The following is a 16,932-nucleotide window of genomic DNA, read 5'->3' as shown; positions in this document are numbered from 1 at the left end:
GGTGGTTTACAAATGGCACAATTCAATGCCCCCAATAACATAAAAACAACTAAAAACATGTAGCATAAATAACATCACTTTTTAAGCCTCTCCTCATAGGACTTGTTCTCCAGACCCTTGAGAATTTCAGGGAGGGGGCTGAAGCGCCCCAACACGCCCCCCCCCCCCCTCAGCTACATGCCTGTCACAGTAAGTTTGAAATCTGTACCTCTTTAAAGAGTAAAGTGAGTTGAAGTGCCGCAGGGTTCCATCCTGGGCCCGGTCCTGTTCAACATCTTTGTTAATGACTTAGATGAAGGCTTAGAAGGCATGATCATCAAGTTTGCCGACGACACCAAATTGGGAGGGATAGCCAATACTCCAGGGGACAGGAGCAGGACTCAAAACAATCTTAACAGATTAGAGAGGTGATGAGCCAAACTAAATGAAGTTACTAATCCCATACTTTATGCTGCTATTGATCCATCTTAGCACTTTACCTCCATGCTGCACTTTAACAAGTTCTGGTTAGATACCAACAGCACATTGCACATTTCACTTTAAGAACCTAGAGAGAGCATCCGCTACACATTGAGATCGTGAAGCGTTAATAAGTGTATTGATAACTGTTATCCATGTGCTCCCCCATCCCTTGGTACCTTCTATCTGTATTGTTAATCTTCTGTGGGGAGGTCAGGGGACACAGCGGGCTGGAGACTGGGGGAAACAATGGGACGGGGGGGGGGGGAAGCAAAGGGAATGGAAACGCGAATCGGTTTAAGATCTCAACAAGCTATACAATTAACAATGAAGCGCAAACTGAGATTACAGGGATGGAATGTAGCATGGAGGGGGGAGGGTGTTCCATCAGCCGAGGGCCCCCCATAGAAGTGGTGGTGGGGAAGGGGAGATGCGGAACAAGGAGACCAACAATTCGGCCTAGGGATCGTGCACCAACATTAGTAATTCCAAACCGGTCTCCTTATATGGTAAATTGGTGTAACCAGGTTGGCGGTCCCTCTGGATTGAAGGTGGTGTTGTTGAACGCCAGATCTGTCAACGGAAAAACCACCTTCATCCAAGACCTAATTTTGGATGAGTGGGCAGATCTGGCGTGCATCACGGAGACCTGGCTGGACGAGGCTGGGGGGGGGGGGTGAATCTCACCCAGCTCTGCCCGCCAGGCTTCTCCGTGCAGCACCAACCAAGATCTGGAGGGCGGGGAGGTGGGGTTGCAGTGGTCTATAGAGATTCCATCCCTCTGACCAGGGGCCCCATCCCGCAGTCTACAAATTTTGAAGGCGTCTACCTGAGAGTGGGTGACCGGGACAGAATAGGGATTCTGTTAGTGTACCGTCCACCTCGCTGCACTACAGTCTCCCTACCTGAGCTAGCGGGGGTGGTCTCGAGCCTGGCGTTGGAGTCCCGGCAGCTCCTTGTGCTGGGGGACTTCAATGTCCACGCCGAGATGGCCCTTTCTGGAGCAGCTCAGGACTTCATGTCTGCCATGGCAACCATGGGGCTGTCCCAACAAGTAACTGGCCCCACTCACAGTGCAGGACATACATTGGACTTAGTTTTCTGCCAGGGATGGGAGGAAGGGGGCGGTGTTGAGGAGTTGACCATCTCTCTGTTGCCATGGACCGACCACTACCTGGTCAGATTTAGGCTCACTGCACCCCCTAACCTCTGCAGAGGTGGAGGACCTTTTAGGATGGTCCGCCCCAGGAGGCTTATGGATCCGGATAGATTCCTGACGGCTCTTGGGGAGTTTCCCGCCGCCTTGGTAGGTGACCCTGTCGACGCCCTGGTTGCTCTCTGGAATGGGGAGATGACTAGGGCAATCGACACGATCGCTCCGGAACGTCCCCTCTCAAGTAGCCGAGCTAAACCAGCGCCTTGGTTCACCGAGGAGCAGGCAGTGATGAAGCGAAGGAAGAGGGAACTAGAGAGTGTGTGGCATTCGGACCCGAGCGAGCCAAATCAAACACGGTTTGTGTCCTTTCTGAGGGCATATGCCGCGGCAATAAAAGCCACAAAGAAGGCTTTCTTTGCGGCCACTATTGCGTCTGCAAAGAACCGTCCGGCTGAGTTGTTTCGAATTGTCAGAGGCCTAGAATATTGTGTCGAATTCTGGGCACCACAATTGAAGAGAGATTTTGACAAGCTGGAATGTGTCCAGAGGAGGGCGACTAAAATGATCAAGGGTCTCGAGAGCAAACCCTATGAGGAGTGGCTTAAAGAGCTGGGCATGTTTATCCTGAAGAAGAGAAGGCTGAGAGGAGACATGATAGCCATGTATAAATATGTGTGAGGAAGTCATAGGGAGGAGAGAGCCAACTTGTTTTCTGCTGCGCTGGAGACTAGGACGTGGAACAATGACTTCAAACTACAAAAAAAGGAGATTCCATCTGAACATTAGGAAGAACTTCCTGACTGCGAGAGCTGTTCAGCCATGGAACTCTCTGTATCGGAGTGTGGTGGAGGCCCCTTCTTTGGAAGCTTTCAAACAGTTGGGGTTGCTTTGAAAGCAATTTTCCTACTTCTTGGCAGGGGGTTGGACTGGATGGCCCATGAGGTCTCTTCCAACTCTATGATTCTATGATTCTCTATGATTTTATGAAGGTCCTTGCTCAAAAGATGCATATTGTTTGTCTCCAATTCACATTGATATCTGCATGCAACCATGAAGCAATGCTAACTTATTTCTTCTTCTGCAGAAATCCATACTCCTGCCACATACGTGTCACTTTTTTTGATCTTGGCCCTATCGTTCTAGTAGCAGTCTACAGCTATAAATATAACCATCTCCTTCACGCTATGCACCCACATCCTTTTCTAACAGGAAGACCATTGTGCAGAAGAGGTCATTTCTAGAGCAGCCAAGGAGTCTGTCATTCTGTCAGTATTCTCTTATGAAAAGTTAGCATTACAGTCTAGAGATGGCCAACACATTTATGTGACTCATTTGCTCCATTTTAGTCTAAGACCCACTTGTGAATGCTTTATGGTCAAGGTGTTTGCCACAATTCTTTCCACTTCAGATTTGACTCTGTGAAAAAATGTGCTTCTTGCTTTACTGTTTTATTTTGTTCAAGGTTTAAAGCAAATTTGCAAAATGTTCCCACCCCACCTCCCAAATCCACCACAATTATGTTAAAATGTCCATATCCATTCTTTAAGGGGAAACAAACTCAAACAATACACAAAAGATCCTTATCTGTTAGTAGTTTCTGCCCTATATGGTCATGGAGTCATTTAATTCAATAATTTTCCCTGATTTTCTACAGTCAACTACCTTTTTCAGTCAGCCTATCTCCTAAAGAATACTTGTTTTATGTATTTGATTTATATCCCACTTTTTTCCAATGTGGACGCAAAGTGACTGATTTATAGAATAATAATAATAACAACAACTTTTTTTCTTATATCCCGCCACCATCTCACCGAAGGAACTTGGGGTGGCTTACATGGGGACCAACCAAGCAAAAACAGAAGTAAGATATAACACAATTAAAATACATTGTTTGTCAATAATTAAAACAATAAAACTGAGCGACAGACATCATATGCTGTCTGTTATTATAACATCTCTGGACAGGGTAAAATGCAATCAATTGGGGGGGGGGGGATAAACAAATTTAAAAATTTAACAAAGTGGAAATAAGCATTTAAAACATATTAAACAATTTATGCTTCCAATCCTCTCCAACTCTTAAGATTCTGTGAAAATAATATTTTCAGTGGAAACAATACAAAGATAGCTTATCTTTGCAACAACAGGAAAATATTGAGAAGAGGCAATAAGCAGTGATATATAAAGAATTCCTAAAATAAATTTAAACAGTTTTAAAGCATGCAGCTGCACATATACGTTTGGGATCTAAAAAATTGGCCCAGATATGTACAGCTGTATGCTTTAAAATATCTCTAGAACTTCTAAAAAAAGGAATGGCAGTGGTGGCCATGTCAACTGTGGGCCATTTCACCTCTGACCCAGTCTTGCTATCCACACTGTTCCCAAATGACTGCTTTAGAATATAGAATGAATTTCAGAGTATCCCCTCAATGTGCGACTAGGTCAGCTTAATCTAGTTAACACCACAATAAGAACCAGAGATCCTGGATGAATAATGACAACACTTATTTATAAGATTCAAGGGCCTCATGAAGATAGCCAGAAGCATATTTTCCATTGGCATGGGGTATTGAATCTGTATAGATGAGGTCCTTTCCTCAAAAGACTAGGCAGTTCGCCTTTTTGTTTTCTTTTCACTTTCAAGTGAAGACTTTTATATTCCAACAGGTATTTAGGAACTGGTCATTTTATATATTTGATTTTCTTTTGCACTGTTTTTAATCTTTGGTTTCATAAGTTTTTATTAGAACACAGACTAGGGCTAGGATGCGGAACAATGGCTTCAAACTACAAGAAAGGAGATTCCACCTGAACCTCCTCACTGTGAGAGCTGTTCAGCAGTGGAACTCTCTGCTCCAGAGTGTGGTGGAGTCTCTTTCTTTGGAGGCTTTTAAGCAGAGGCCATCTGTCGGGGGTGCTTTGAATGTGATTTTCCTGCTTCTTGTCAGGGGGTTGGACTGGATGGTCCATGAGGTTTCTTCCAACTCTATGATCCTATGATTCTATTAGTTTATCTCTATATAAAGTGTAATATTTTAATCCTACCTTTTTTATTGTGTTTTTTGAATAAAAAAATCCGTTTTTATTCTATGAGCTGCTTTCATTTCCACTTTTTGCAAAAAGGTAGAGCATAAAGAAAATGACTGGCTGACATATATTTTCCCCAAATATATAATTTAACTTAGTGTTAATGTGCATAACTCAGTCTCCCTAACTCTCTAAGATCCTAAACATTACAGTAGACATCCAGATGGTACGAAATCACCCCAGAAGGTGATGTACAGTTCTTTGAAGATCTTTAAGCCAAGTTTTCGGGCAATGTATTAGGTTCTTTAGCTAATAATTCCAAGGTCTAAATACTCATTTACAATGGGAACATTATTATAAAGAGTTCTCAAGGATGAGTTTCAAGTTGAAAAAATGGCTGACAAATTTAAATGTTGAAGTTTTGCTCAAGTTCATCTTTTCAGGCTACTCTTCTGATCATAAGAACTCATTTTGCATACCAGAGGAGACTCATAATCTGAACAGGTTGGACGTCTCAGTTTCAGGTTCAAGAAGATCTGCCAACCTATTCCAGTGGTGTCATTTTAGTCATGTCTGTTCAAATATAAGTCCAATTTAAGCTCTGGGAAGGCAATTGCAACATAAATGTTTTGTGTTGTCGAAGGCTTTCATAGTCGGAATCACGGGGTTGCTGTGAGTTTTTTGGGTTGTATGGCCATATTCCAGAAGCAGTCTCTCCTGATGTTTCTCCCACATCTATGGCAAGCATCCTCAGAGGTTCTGAGATCTGTTGGAAACTAGGCAAGTGGAATTTATATATTTGTGGAATGCCCATAGTGGGAGAAAGAACTCTTGTCTGCTTGAGGCAAGTGTGAATATTGCAATTGGCCTAAGTGATTTTGTTGTATAACAATTCCCACCCTTAGGGGATACACCAAAAATTGTTTGATATATATAAATGGCAGACTGCCTTATCTCCAAGATACCAGACAGACACGATAAGTTAACATTCCTAAAAAAAGAGCAGTGTGACTTTAAAAAAAACATTGGACCCCCACCCCCACACCTCCACACACTCAGACGTATGATTTCCGCAGTTAGGTGTAATGAGCATTTCCTGACCTTAGTTGGTCAGCTCCCTATAATACAAGTCCTTCACAATTGCAGACATCTTTTTGTCACTAAACATCCATCCTGTTTGTGTACAGTTTCCATCATGGCTGGACAAATTGTTTATGCTGATCTCAACTTGCCTCCTGAAACACCCTCCTCAAGGACATTCCACCCCTCTCAGCAGCCCTGTAAGTGTGCATTCATGTTGTTAGTTATCTTTTCAAACTTGGTTGCCTTTTTGCACGGTTGAAAATGGTATGAAACTCAAGAATCTAGACTGAGTATTATAATTCTAATTTACATTTGATATATGTGCAAATATGCCAGTAAATTTTGGTGATCAGAGGAAACAACTTACTCTGCAGAAATGGAATGACATATGAGCTGTATTTTTTCAGAGCTGAATTCTTCCTTTTGAGGAACACAGGGAAACATGAATTTGGGTTAGGGATAAGAGTGTGTGGCTTTGTTTTCTATGAAACCTGAGATTTGGAACTCATCCCAACCAAAGTCAAAATTTTGTAGTTGATCTGCAACATTTTGTAATAAGCCCCTGCATTTTACAGTGCTCCAAAACTTGAGATACAGACACTTTCAACAGGTTCCAAATAAATACCTAAGGAATAACATTGTCCAATTCACTCCAAAAATAATTTTTTTGCAACATTTCATAACAAAAAGAAATCTGTGTTTCAGAACACCCTCAAAACTGAATCGTTGCCTGTCAGATCAGAGTTCTTAGTTAATCACACAATCCTAACATTTCTGAGGCGCTTCAACACATATGTGAAATCAAATCCAGTAATTCAAAACAGCCGAAAAACTGGGCATTGTGTATTCCAAATTAGAGTTTTAGTAAACCTCCAAAATACAACAATTTCTGATTCACTCCAAATATTTGTTGAAGTTTTACAATTGATTCCAAACATCTTGTAAAAAGCGGGGTCGGGGGTGGAATCTGTTATTCACTTGTTACATCTGCATTTTTGTTATTATATTCTCTCCTTTTTTAAAGGTATAAGAACATTGACACATTCTTACCTGGGAAATATCCTAAGGAACTTGGCAAGATAGTGTTCCAATTACATTAGCCAGATTTCACTATGTGGTTTCACCCCTACCTCTCTATTTCTTTGAGAAATAGATCTTGGAAGTAACTACGTTCAAAATCAGATCAGTTTATAACTCTGTAAATAAATATGTCTTTTTCCAAATTATGTAGGCATATCTAGCATATTTTAATGAGAGAATGGGCTATTAAAATTCATTTTGACTTGATATAGCCTATACACTGCCATTGCAGAACTCCTTAGACTACATGGGACATGTTATCAACATGACAACTATACATATATGTTTACAAATGTGAATGGAGAAAAAAAGGTTGATAAGGTTATGGAGAGGGCATACTCTCTACTTACTATAACCCTGCCTTTACAAACTACCAAACTTTATGAAGTCAGAGCAGACAAGTTTATCATTCCTTCTAAGCAATGTATTGCTGACAGTTGGAGATGGAAATTTATACTAACAAATTCAAAAATGTTACAAATTGAAAAACTGAAACTATAGCCACTTCCATGTCTGCTGTCCAATGGGAAATGGGTGAACCGTAGAGAGCTACTGCACTTTTTAAAACAACTGTTAATGCTACTTTTCTCATATATTTTCTTCCATTTATAATGTAATACCAAGACCACCCACATTTCCTATTTTTGAAGTCACGTCTCTTTTAAAAGAAGAAAGAGTATTGCAAAGTAATGGGCTTATTCATGGGGGTGGGGGGATCACACAATTTGGAGAGATTTTAGTGACAAACATGTTGAGCGGAAACATTGACATTGCTGCATACAATCTGTTCCTGTTTATGTAAATTGCTACAAAAGTCACAGAACCTTAGAGTTTGATAAAGAATTCAGGATCAAGAATGCAAAATTTGACAATGGTTTATAGAAAATAGTACAATATTGGATTTTTTGGTTGTTTGCTATAGATCCCAAGTGTCTGTATCTCAGTTTTGGGGTGTTGCACAACTCAGGTTTTTTGTTTTGTTTTGTTACAAAACAATTTCAAAACTTTGGCAAAGATTTGGAAGGGACTCTGAATGTTGGGGCACAGAGTAAACAAAGCTGGATGTTTTATGTTTGGAAATCATAGTATCATAGAGTTGGAAGAGACCTCATGGAACCCCCTGCCTAGAAGCAGGAAAATCCCATTGTTGGTCTAATAGTTAAATAAGTGATGCGGAGCCACTAGCATGAGTATTCAAAAGAGAATAAAAAACTGCAAATAAAGAAATTGCCATTTTTAAACTAAATCTCCTGGAAACTGATCATAATTTCATACTGGAGGACGTAATGATAATCAAACCCGTAAAAGTCAGGTCTGAAAGTGTGGTCCGTACTTTGCTATCTTTAAAAAAATTAGGCAGGATATTCTTTTGAATAAATAACCATGAATAATAAACTAATGGCAGCAAGAGCAATGTGGCCTCACAATTAATTCATCATTGGGATTTGTGAGTCTCATGAAAAGTGAATTGTAGATTTTGTTGACTATTTGGTATATTGGTAAATGCACAGAAAAATATCTGATGTAGGTTATGCTACATTGGGGGGGAAATGAAAATAAATTTGACCTTTCCGCCAACAATTGGTTGTCTGGTAGCTAATTTGTCAGGTGTGTGGTAACAAATGCAAATGATTGTTTATAAGTATGTTATAACATTAAAAATCTGATGTCATCCTTCACAGATACTTCCCAATCACCCCGCTGGCAAAAGATCACTCTATGTATTGCATGCATTGGAAATGTTATCCTGTTGGCATCTCTGGTAGCCTTAAGTGAGTTTTAGGCTGCATTTTACGACTACTTGTGTTTTTAACAGGCCCTTTAAAAAATAATTGGTAGTTTTCAAAGAAAAAGAACCAGCCTTCCTCCCTTCCCCTTCCTTCCTTCCTTCCTTCCTTCCTTCCTTCCTTCCTTCCTTCCTTTTTTTCTAGTATTATCTTGCTTCATTTTGTTGTTAATGTTTGCATCCAAATAGTTTCCGACATATGAGCATAAGGAAGCTATTTTGGGGGGGGGGGGGGGGCAAATTTGTTCAGTAGGAGTTTGCCTTTGCCTTTCTTTAAGAATGGGAGAATATGATTTATTCAAGGGTATCCAGAAACTTTTTATATCTGAGCAGGTTTTCAAACCTTGATCTCCCAAGTTCTAGTCCAATGCTCAAATGTTACTATAGATAGTTGTCTTACCCTATTAAAAATGGCTGCCACAGTCTTTCTGCTGAAAAGTTTATGCACAAAGCCCTAATTACAAATGGCTACTGATGTTCTACTCCACACCAAGAGTCCAAAATGTTGGGAATTAACTTCACTTTGGCCAAAAAAAGAGGAGGAGGAAAAGGAGAGACGTCTGCTTTTCTTTTGCCAGGTTTGAGCAAGAAAGTTAATGGGGTGGGAACCCTTCCCACTTTTTATTATTACTGCCTTCTGCTGTGTCCCTACTTCTATGTTGGCCCATATATAAATAGACCCATGTTTTGGAGGACATTTTTTGATTGATTTTGTTGACTTATACATAAGTATATGTGGTGAATAATGAAAAGGCCCAAATGTTTGACCAGCCAGCGCCCTTCCAGACAGGTCCTATATCCCAGGATCTAATCCAAGGTTTTCAGTTTATCCCAGATTATCTTGTAGTGGAGACTCGTACAATCCAGTTTAAAACAGAAAATCTGGGATCAGATCCTGAAATATAGGGCCTGTCTGGAAATGCCCTCATACTATCTCTGATATTATCATTCTGTGACAAGACTCTCAGCCTGTTCTAAAACTTTGCCCCATTTCATATATAAAACTGATCAAGCATTTATAAATCATTGTTTATTGTCCCTTATATTGAAGTTCAGATCTGGTATACATTTTTCTCGTGAAAATTTCACTATTTTATGTGGCAGTTGCATATTTTTAAAACTAGTTCTTAAAGTAAAATATTTTGGTCCACTGAGAGGTTATAATTGCAAGGTGAGAAAGAAATAGTTTAAAAAATGAAATAGAGAAATAAAGCTGTCCACTTTGCACAGTTTTGCAGAGGCAGGCTGAGAAAGATGGATCAGAGATTAATGTGACAGACTGCAGCACCTCCTTGGCCAACTTTACGTCTCACCTAAGAAGCAGGCTCTGCAATAAGACCCAGGGAAGCTCCTCAGGTAAAGCATAGACTGTATATTGTAGCTTTGCAATTTGTAGGAAAGATCCATGTTAAAATGGGGAGGGGGGGGGCTTTAAGAGAGCAGCAATGATTTGCCAGAAAGTTGAGACAGCGAGAGTGTAGGTCATGCTTTCGGTCTCGCTTGTGTCACAAGGCAGTTGGTGGGGACGACAGACAGGGCCTTCTCAGTGGTGGCTCCCTGGCTCTGGAATTCTCTCCCCAGTGAGATTAGATCAGCACCTTCCCTCCTGGCCTTCAGAAAGAAAACAAAGATGTGGTTGTGGGACCAGGCTTTTGGCCAGTAATGCAATGCAAAGAATAATCAGGAAATATGTGCTATGACAATTGGAATTGCCACAGTGAACGATTTTTGGATCATGTGATTTTAATATTTATATTTGGCAGTTTTTAATGCTGTGCCTTAGTGTTTACATGTTGTATATGCCAATGTTTAATAGTTTTAATATATAGTTATATGTCAGTGTTTCGTTAATGTGATTTGATTTGATTTGATGTATGTTGAATTTTTGCCATTAATATATTGTAAACTGCCTTGAGTCCCTCCAGGGATGAGAAAGGCAGTACAGTGTTCCCTCGCTACCTTGTGGGTCGCTTTTCGGAGACTCGCTGTTTTGCGGTTTTTCAAAATATATGAATTTTAAATATACAAGTAGCGAGAGAATACTGTATATACCCGTTATCAAAGTGCATTGTTTCTCCAGCGTAGATGTTGCCACAGACTTGAGTTGCACAGAGCGGAAGAATGGCTCTCGCACAGCCCTGGGGAAGGGGGAGGGGGCAAGCCAGGAACTCCTTGGTGGTTACATAGGCACACGGGAAATGACATTTAGGTGCCTTCTGGAAGCCTGAAGCATTGCCCTGGCTGGCAGAGGTGGCAGGCTGCAAGGGAGGCATGTGTGTGTCTGGTGAAGAGCAAGGGGTGCGGAGAGGGCTGCCAAGGCACCTTCTCCTGGGGCTCCTTTCTCGAGTGACCGGGTAAGAGCCCCAAGCCAGTGGGGAAGCAGGGAGGGTGAAGGGTGGCTTCAGCAAGGGGAGGAAGGGAGGGGGAGGAAGATGAGAGGAAAGAAAAGGGGAAGGGATTGAATGAGAAAGAGGGAGAGGGGGAGAGAGCAGTGGGCGGAGCCACTTCTTGGAGGGGTCGGTTCTACGCTTCGCATGCACAGAGGCAGTACATATATAGTATCCCTACACGGATTTTCACTTATTGCGGGTGGTTCTAGAATGTAACACCCGCGATAAGTGAGGGAACACTGTATATAAATATAAGAAATATAATAAATAGGCTAAAACACTGCTTCTTAAACTGTGGGTCCCAATCCCAAATGGGGTATCCTTAGCTCAATATTGGGGTCATGAATCATTTATGTAGCAGTCTACCTAGTGGCTATTTTTGACATTTACATGAATCTGTTAGCAACAACATGCAGTATTTACTGTGGACTCTCCAGAAAATTCTTCACCTGTGCGTCATAAAAAGAAAAATTGGCCTGTTTAGCAAGCTCCGCAAATGCTGTTTTGTTATCAGCAAATGTTTCACTTTGTATCTATTTTACATACCTACATACCTGGGGTCGCATAATAATTTCTTGGTCGAAAAGGGGTCACGACTAGGAAAGGTTGAAGAAGCCCTGGGTTAACCAAACAAAATTTCTTAGATGTAAAAAGGTGGGACGTTCATTTCAATTAGTCTTTTTATGTGAGTGAAAGGGTAGAAGGATGGATTGGTGTTTGTTTTTCACATTTTGCTTGTTTTGTATAACTTTAATTTGCTAGTACAAAATAAATCACACACACCATACAAAACTGGGTTGACTTATACACATGTCACTGCTGGAATAGGGATCCAGTGAGGTGGCAGCAACAAGAGGAAAGGGCAAGATGTGATTTTACCCATTTGTCCTCTTTGCCCAACTTGGAGAAAGAAAAACAGCTCTCCCTCCTTCCTCTTCCACTTTTTCAGGCTGAGCAGAGTTAAGCAGCAATGTATGGGAACAATTTTGAGTATTTGAGATAGAGTGAAGAAAGGGATTAATTGCATAAAGCTCCCTGGAGAGATTATGCTGGCTCCAAAACTAAAATGGAGAAGTCATATAGGAAAATTACACAAGCCAACAAATCAAACTTTTTGTAATCACCAGAAATGAGAGTCGCACGTTTTAAATGATTTTTTAATGCTGATTTTAAATATGTCTATATTTTTTCCCATCACGTCAACTTTTAAAAATATGATGAATGGAACATTACAGTGGACTATTGTAAAGTCTGCACATTTCACATCATATTTGTATAACACAGGCCAATAAGTATTTTTCCTCAGATATGATTTTAGATCATTCCCTATAGAGTTTTTGCACTGAATTCAGATCTGTGTTTATTTTTTTCTCTATCACATGTAGTTTTTGCAATGAGGTTAATCAAATAATTAATGCATGTATACACCAATAACAATAGAATCTAATTAATCACAACCCAACAACTATTTTTCATCAGATATGATTTTAGATCATTCTTATAGAGCGTTTTGTGCTGAATTCAGGTCTGTTTTTTTCCCTCTGTCACATGTAGTTTTTGTGATCAGGCTAATCAAATAATTCATGCATTTACGCACTGGTATCAATTAGATTCTGTTATTATTTTTATTATATATATATATATATATATATATATATATATATATAATTCGATTATGCTCTGATGAAAAATACTCATTGGCTTGTGTTATATGATAAATTAGTATAATTACCAGCGTGTTGTCCATACAGTAATGAAAAGATGTGGTTGTCTGTCACAAGAAGATTGGTTCATGAAATTATATGATTTGCTGAGAAGGACAAGATGAGCATTTTGATTAGGAACAACCTTTTTTAAAAAGGATTGAGTAATGATTATTGCTTTTTCAGGGATTGTGGGGGAGTTATTAGTAGAAGTATTTGAAGAATTCTAGAATTAATACACAGAAGTTAATTTAAAGGATATTTAAATTGAAATATTTTAGCACCTACAATCATTAGCTGGAAAGACGGGTGTAGTTCACCTTCCCATTGTGTATGTCTTAGGCACCATCTGCACTGCCATATAAAATCCAGATTATCTACTTTGAACTGGATTATATGGCAGTGTGGACTCATATAATCCAGTTTAAAGCCAATAATGTGGATTATCTGCTTTGATAATCTGGATTATATGGCAGAAGAAACCTTAGTGCGGCATATTAATGAAGTATTGTAGTTCATAGTATTTGCATAATTTGCTGTTGTAGCTTGCATTCCTTTTTAGTGTCTCCTTGCATGTTGTTTGATATTGTTTCTTTTTATATGTATGAATGATTGTAATATATTTCAATCTTATCACAGAATAACAAAGTTGGAAGAGACCACATGGCCCATCTATGTTTATGTTTATGTGTTTTCAATCTATGTGTTTTACATTCTTTATATTTTTAACTACCTATTGCATTTTAAATCTGCCTCAAGTCATGTGGAGAGATGGGTTATAAATAGAATGTAGTAGTAGTAATAGTAGTAGTAAGATTTCTTTTAGATATAATGCTAATCAAAACAGTAATGGCCTTTCTCCTTCCCCAGTGAATTCTTCCTGCCAAGTTTGCCCTGCTTATTGGCATCTCCACAGCAACACATGCTATTGGTGGCAGTCAAACAATTCACTTAAAAACTGGGGAGACAGCAGAGATGACTGCACAACAAGAGATGCCCAACTCTTGATCATCCAAGACAAGGAGGTGTTGGTAAAGGAAACAATGAAACATCTCTTGAAGTGTATTTGTATGTATACAGATTATATGTACAAGATTAGAGAGAAGGGCCAAAACTAACAAAATGAAGTCAACAGGGACAAATGCAAGACACTCCACCTAGGCAAAAAAAATGAAATGCAAAGATACAGAATAGGGGGTGCCTGGCACGACAGCAGTATGTGTGAAAAAGATTTTGGAATCCTTGTGTACACCAAATTAAAAATGAGTCAATAATGTGATGCAGCAGCTAAAAAGGCCAATTTCCGTGTGCATAAATAGGAGTCTAGTGTCTAGATCCCAGGAAGTCATGCTATCCCTCTATTCAACCTTGGTCAGACCACACCTGGAATCACATTGTGTCCAATTCTGGGAACTGCAATTTAAGGGAGATGTTGACAAGCTAGAATGTGTCCAGAGGAGGGCAACTAAATTGATTATGGGTCAGAAGAAAAAGCACTACGAGGAGCGACTTAAAGAGCTGGGTATGTTTAGCCTGCAGAAGAGAAAGCTGAAAGGAGACATGATGAGCCATGTATCAAGGTGTGAAGGGAGGTCATAGGAAGGAGGGAGGAGGCTTGTTTTCTGCTGCCCGGTCGACTAGGACATGGAATAATGACTAAATGGGGCACACACACACCTCTCAGGAAACAATGTTTTGGCAGATATGACTGAATAGCTTCCTGGGGGATCACTCATGCTTATAATGTTGAGGCTTTCTTAAAGTTGGCAAAAAAATTAGAAAGCAGTAGTTCTGTGTAAGTACTCCAAATGTTTTCTGTCTTTATAATACAGGATTTCATAACAAAAATCAACCGAGATCAACATAACGCATATGCATTTTGGATTGGACTGTCTTTATCACTACCAGAGAAGAAATGGGTGTGGACTACAGGCTCCCAAATAGACAGAAATATGTGAGTTCATTTTTCATATTACCTCTGCCTCTCAAGATGGGCATGAAAAAAAGGAGATTTTTTTGCTGGGACAATCTGAATGTACAAAGGTCAATGTCAGGACCCTTCCACACAGCCACATAACCCAGAATATGAAGGCAGAAAATTCCACAATATCTGCTTTGAATGGGGTTATCTGAGTCCACACTGCCATATATCCCAGTTCAAAGCAGATAATGTGGGATTTTATTCAACTGTGTGGACCTCAGTGAGGGAGGGGTTTAGGTGGTAGATTTCCCAGAGACAGGGAAACACTGAGATTTCAAGGTGGCATCTCAGGCAGAGTTGGCAGGTTGATTTCTATTACAACTGGGAAAAGTTACTACAGCCATGAAACCCACGGTGTGAATGCATGTTCTTTTCTTCCATAGAATCCAAGAACCAAACCACGAAGAAGGACAACATTGTGGATCAATAAGGAACAGCAAAGTCCAGCCTGAAGCCTGCAGTGTTGAATTCAGATGGATTTGTCAGAAGGACGCAGTTTTGATATGATATTGTATGCTAATTCATGGGATCATTATGTTGTTAATAACAATTTTGTTCTTTGCTAGAAATACAAACACACAAATAAAAACTCACCTAGAATGCATTTCTGTTTCTATGGTAATCACTCATTGAGACATGTTCAATTCATTATGCCAAGACTCACTCAGTTCAGGATACTAGACTCAGAGTTCTTTCTGTTGTGTGCTAAGAGTCCAGATATGGGTGGCACACAATTAGGAGGCACTTTCTCCTTCATACTCTAAATGTGAGATGGACCACTACTAGAAAATGGTCTTAGGGCTAAGGACTTCGTTGCATATGTCTGCTATTCCACTGCAGTCGAGTTATTGATGGTGGATGAAGACTGGATTGAGCACTTTTAATATTTCACCTCTTTTCCATTGTGAAACTGCACTGATTTGACAGTTTGTGGTCCCATGGTTGTACTTCCACACTGAGGGCCCATCCAGACAGAACCTTTATCTCAGGAACTTCCACAGCAAACAAGAGGGTGGCCAGGTGCCGTTCCCAGTAAGCACGGAAGCAATCACTACAAATGGCAAAAGATGTGAAATTTTCAGGTGCAGGAATATCCACATCTTTGAATACCTGTATGTCCCTGTACTCAGAAATCATGGAGTTTTTTTAATCCAGGTTTATTTCTGGGTTTTAGTTTGTTCCTGATTGGTCAGTTCCTAAAAAGGTGACAGTTGAGTAAAATGTGAAAACTTTGTTTGTGTGCCAGAAACTTCATGAAACATTTGGAGGGTACATTTTCTCTGACCAGGAAAAATTGTGTCCTCCCAAACAATGTTATACATCTTTTCACAATAAGAGCAATCAGGAACCCTAACCCTAACCTTCACCCAGGAACAACACCCTGTCTGTACAGATGGCCCTGCAGCTTATATAACCCAGGAACAGAACTTATACAATGATTCGCATCTTCACATCTTAAGTTATTGTTTTAAAAACCTGCCCAAATTTCCAGTGGGATTCTGATGGTGGCCATCTTGGGGGCCTCTAAATCCTGCATTGAAGCATCAAGTGTGGATGACAGAGGCAGAAATCCCAGGACCAACAGGTCTGTATGTGGACCTCTTCTGAAGTCACAGGATTTTTTTGCCCCTGATTAAAACCTGTGATTTGCTGCTTTCTGGAAGTGCCCTTAGTAGAAATCCCATCTTCTGCACTACAACTGTTCTGTAATTTATTAATTTTTGATTTCAGAGCAATTTCCCAATTTTAGCCTTGCCAAAAAAAAGGCAAATGTGAAAAATGGCAAATGAATGGAAAAGGTGCATTTTAGTAACAGTGAGAGAGAGGGGGGGAATAAGAGAATCCCACCCCAGTTGCTATTGCCACAGCAGCCATGAAGCTCCAAAGAGTGCTTGGCCATCCTTGAGTGCTTTTGCTGGTATTTGCAAGGATCCCCACGTAACATGGGAAGGGGAGAGGTACCTGAGTTGCATTGGCACCCTTGCAAATGTCTGCAATGGTGACCAAGGAGGGCCTGCAGCTGTGTGGCTGCAACTGTGTGGCTGGAGGGGGGGGGGGAGTTGACCCAAGCTGTTGAGAGTTGTAATTCACCCACAACTTTATTAGAGCTGTGTGAAATTCCAGATATCAGAAATTTTCAGAGATTCAGAGATATGAACCACCAAAATACAAAGCTGGAAGGGAAGTCTCTGAAGCATTTATGAATCAAACCACAAGCTTCCGAATTTTTCGGACAAATTCGGAAAATTGGTTGAATTGGACTT

General features: G+C 40.3%; 1 protein-coding gene across 1 annotated transcript; it reads left to right on the top strand.

Annotated features, from left to right (window-relative positions):
• The first annotated feature begins 5,151 nt into the window (after nucleotides 1–5,151).
• Nucleotides 5,152–15,231, top strand: LOC132766749 (killer cell lectin-like receptor subfamily B member 1B allele A). The gene is made up of 6 exons (XM_067465528.1): nucleotides 5,152–5,925; nucleotides 8,491–8,580; nucleotides 9,825–9,950; nucleotides 13,558–13,718; nucleotides 14,520–14,641; nucleotides 15,052–15,231. Exons 1-6 carry the CDS (start codon nucleotides 5,583–5,585, stop codon nucleotides 15,173–15,175), a joined length of 966 nt encoding a protein of 321 aa, XP_067321629.1. The 5' UTR covers nucleotides 5,152–5,582; the 3' UTR covers nucleotides 15,176–15,231.
• Nucleotides 15,232–16,932: the final 1,701 nt, after the last annotated feature.

The sequence above is a fragment of the Anolis sagrei genome, chromosome 2 (assembly GCF_037176765.1).
Source record: "Anolis sagrei isolate rAnoSag1 chromosome 2, rAnoSag1.mat, whole genome shotgun sequence".
Classification (NCBI taxonomy): domain Eukaryota; kingdom Metazoa; phylum Chordata; class Lepidosauria; order Squamata; family Dactyloidae; genus Anolis; species Anolis sagrei.
This window is presented reverse-complemented; position numbering and strand designations above follow the sequence as displayed.

What these genes read in the sequence shown, in the direction of transcription:
- LOC132766749 (XM_067465528.1), top strand. Translation starts at nt 5,583, where the DNA reads ATGGCAGACTGCCTTATCTCCAAGATACCAGACAGACACGATAAGTTA. An exon ending in GGCATCTCTGGTAGCCTTAA is followed by an intron (nt 8,581 to 9,824) that starts GTGAGTTTTAGG and finishes CACTTTGCACAG; the next exon opens with TTTTGCAGAGGCAGGCTGAG. An exon ending in GACCCAGGGAAGCTCCTCAG is followed by an intron (nt 9,951 to 13,557) that starts GTAAAGCATAGA and finishes CTCCTTCCCCAG; the next exon opens with TGAATTCTTCCTGCCAAGTT.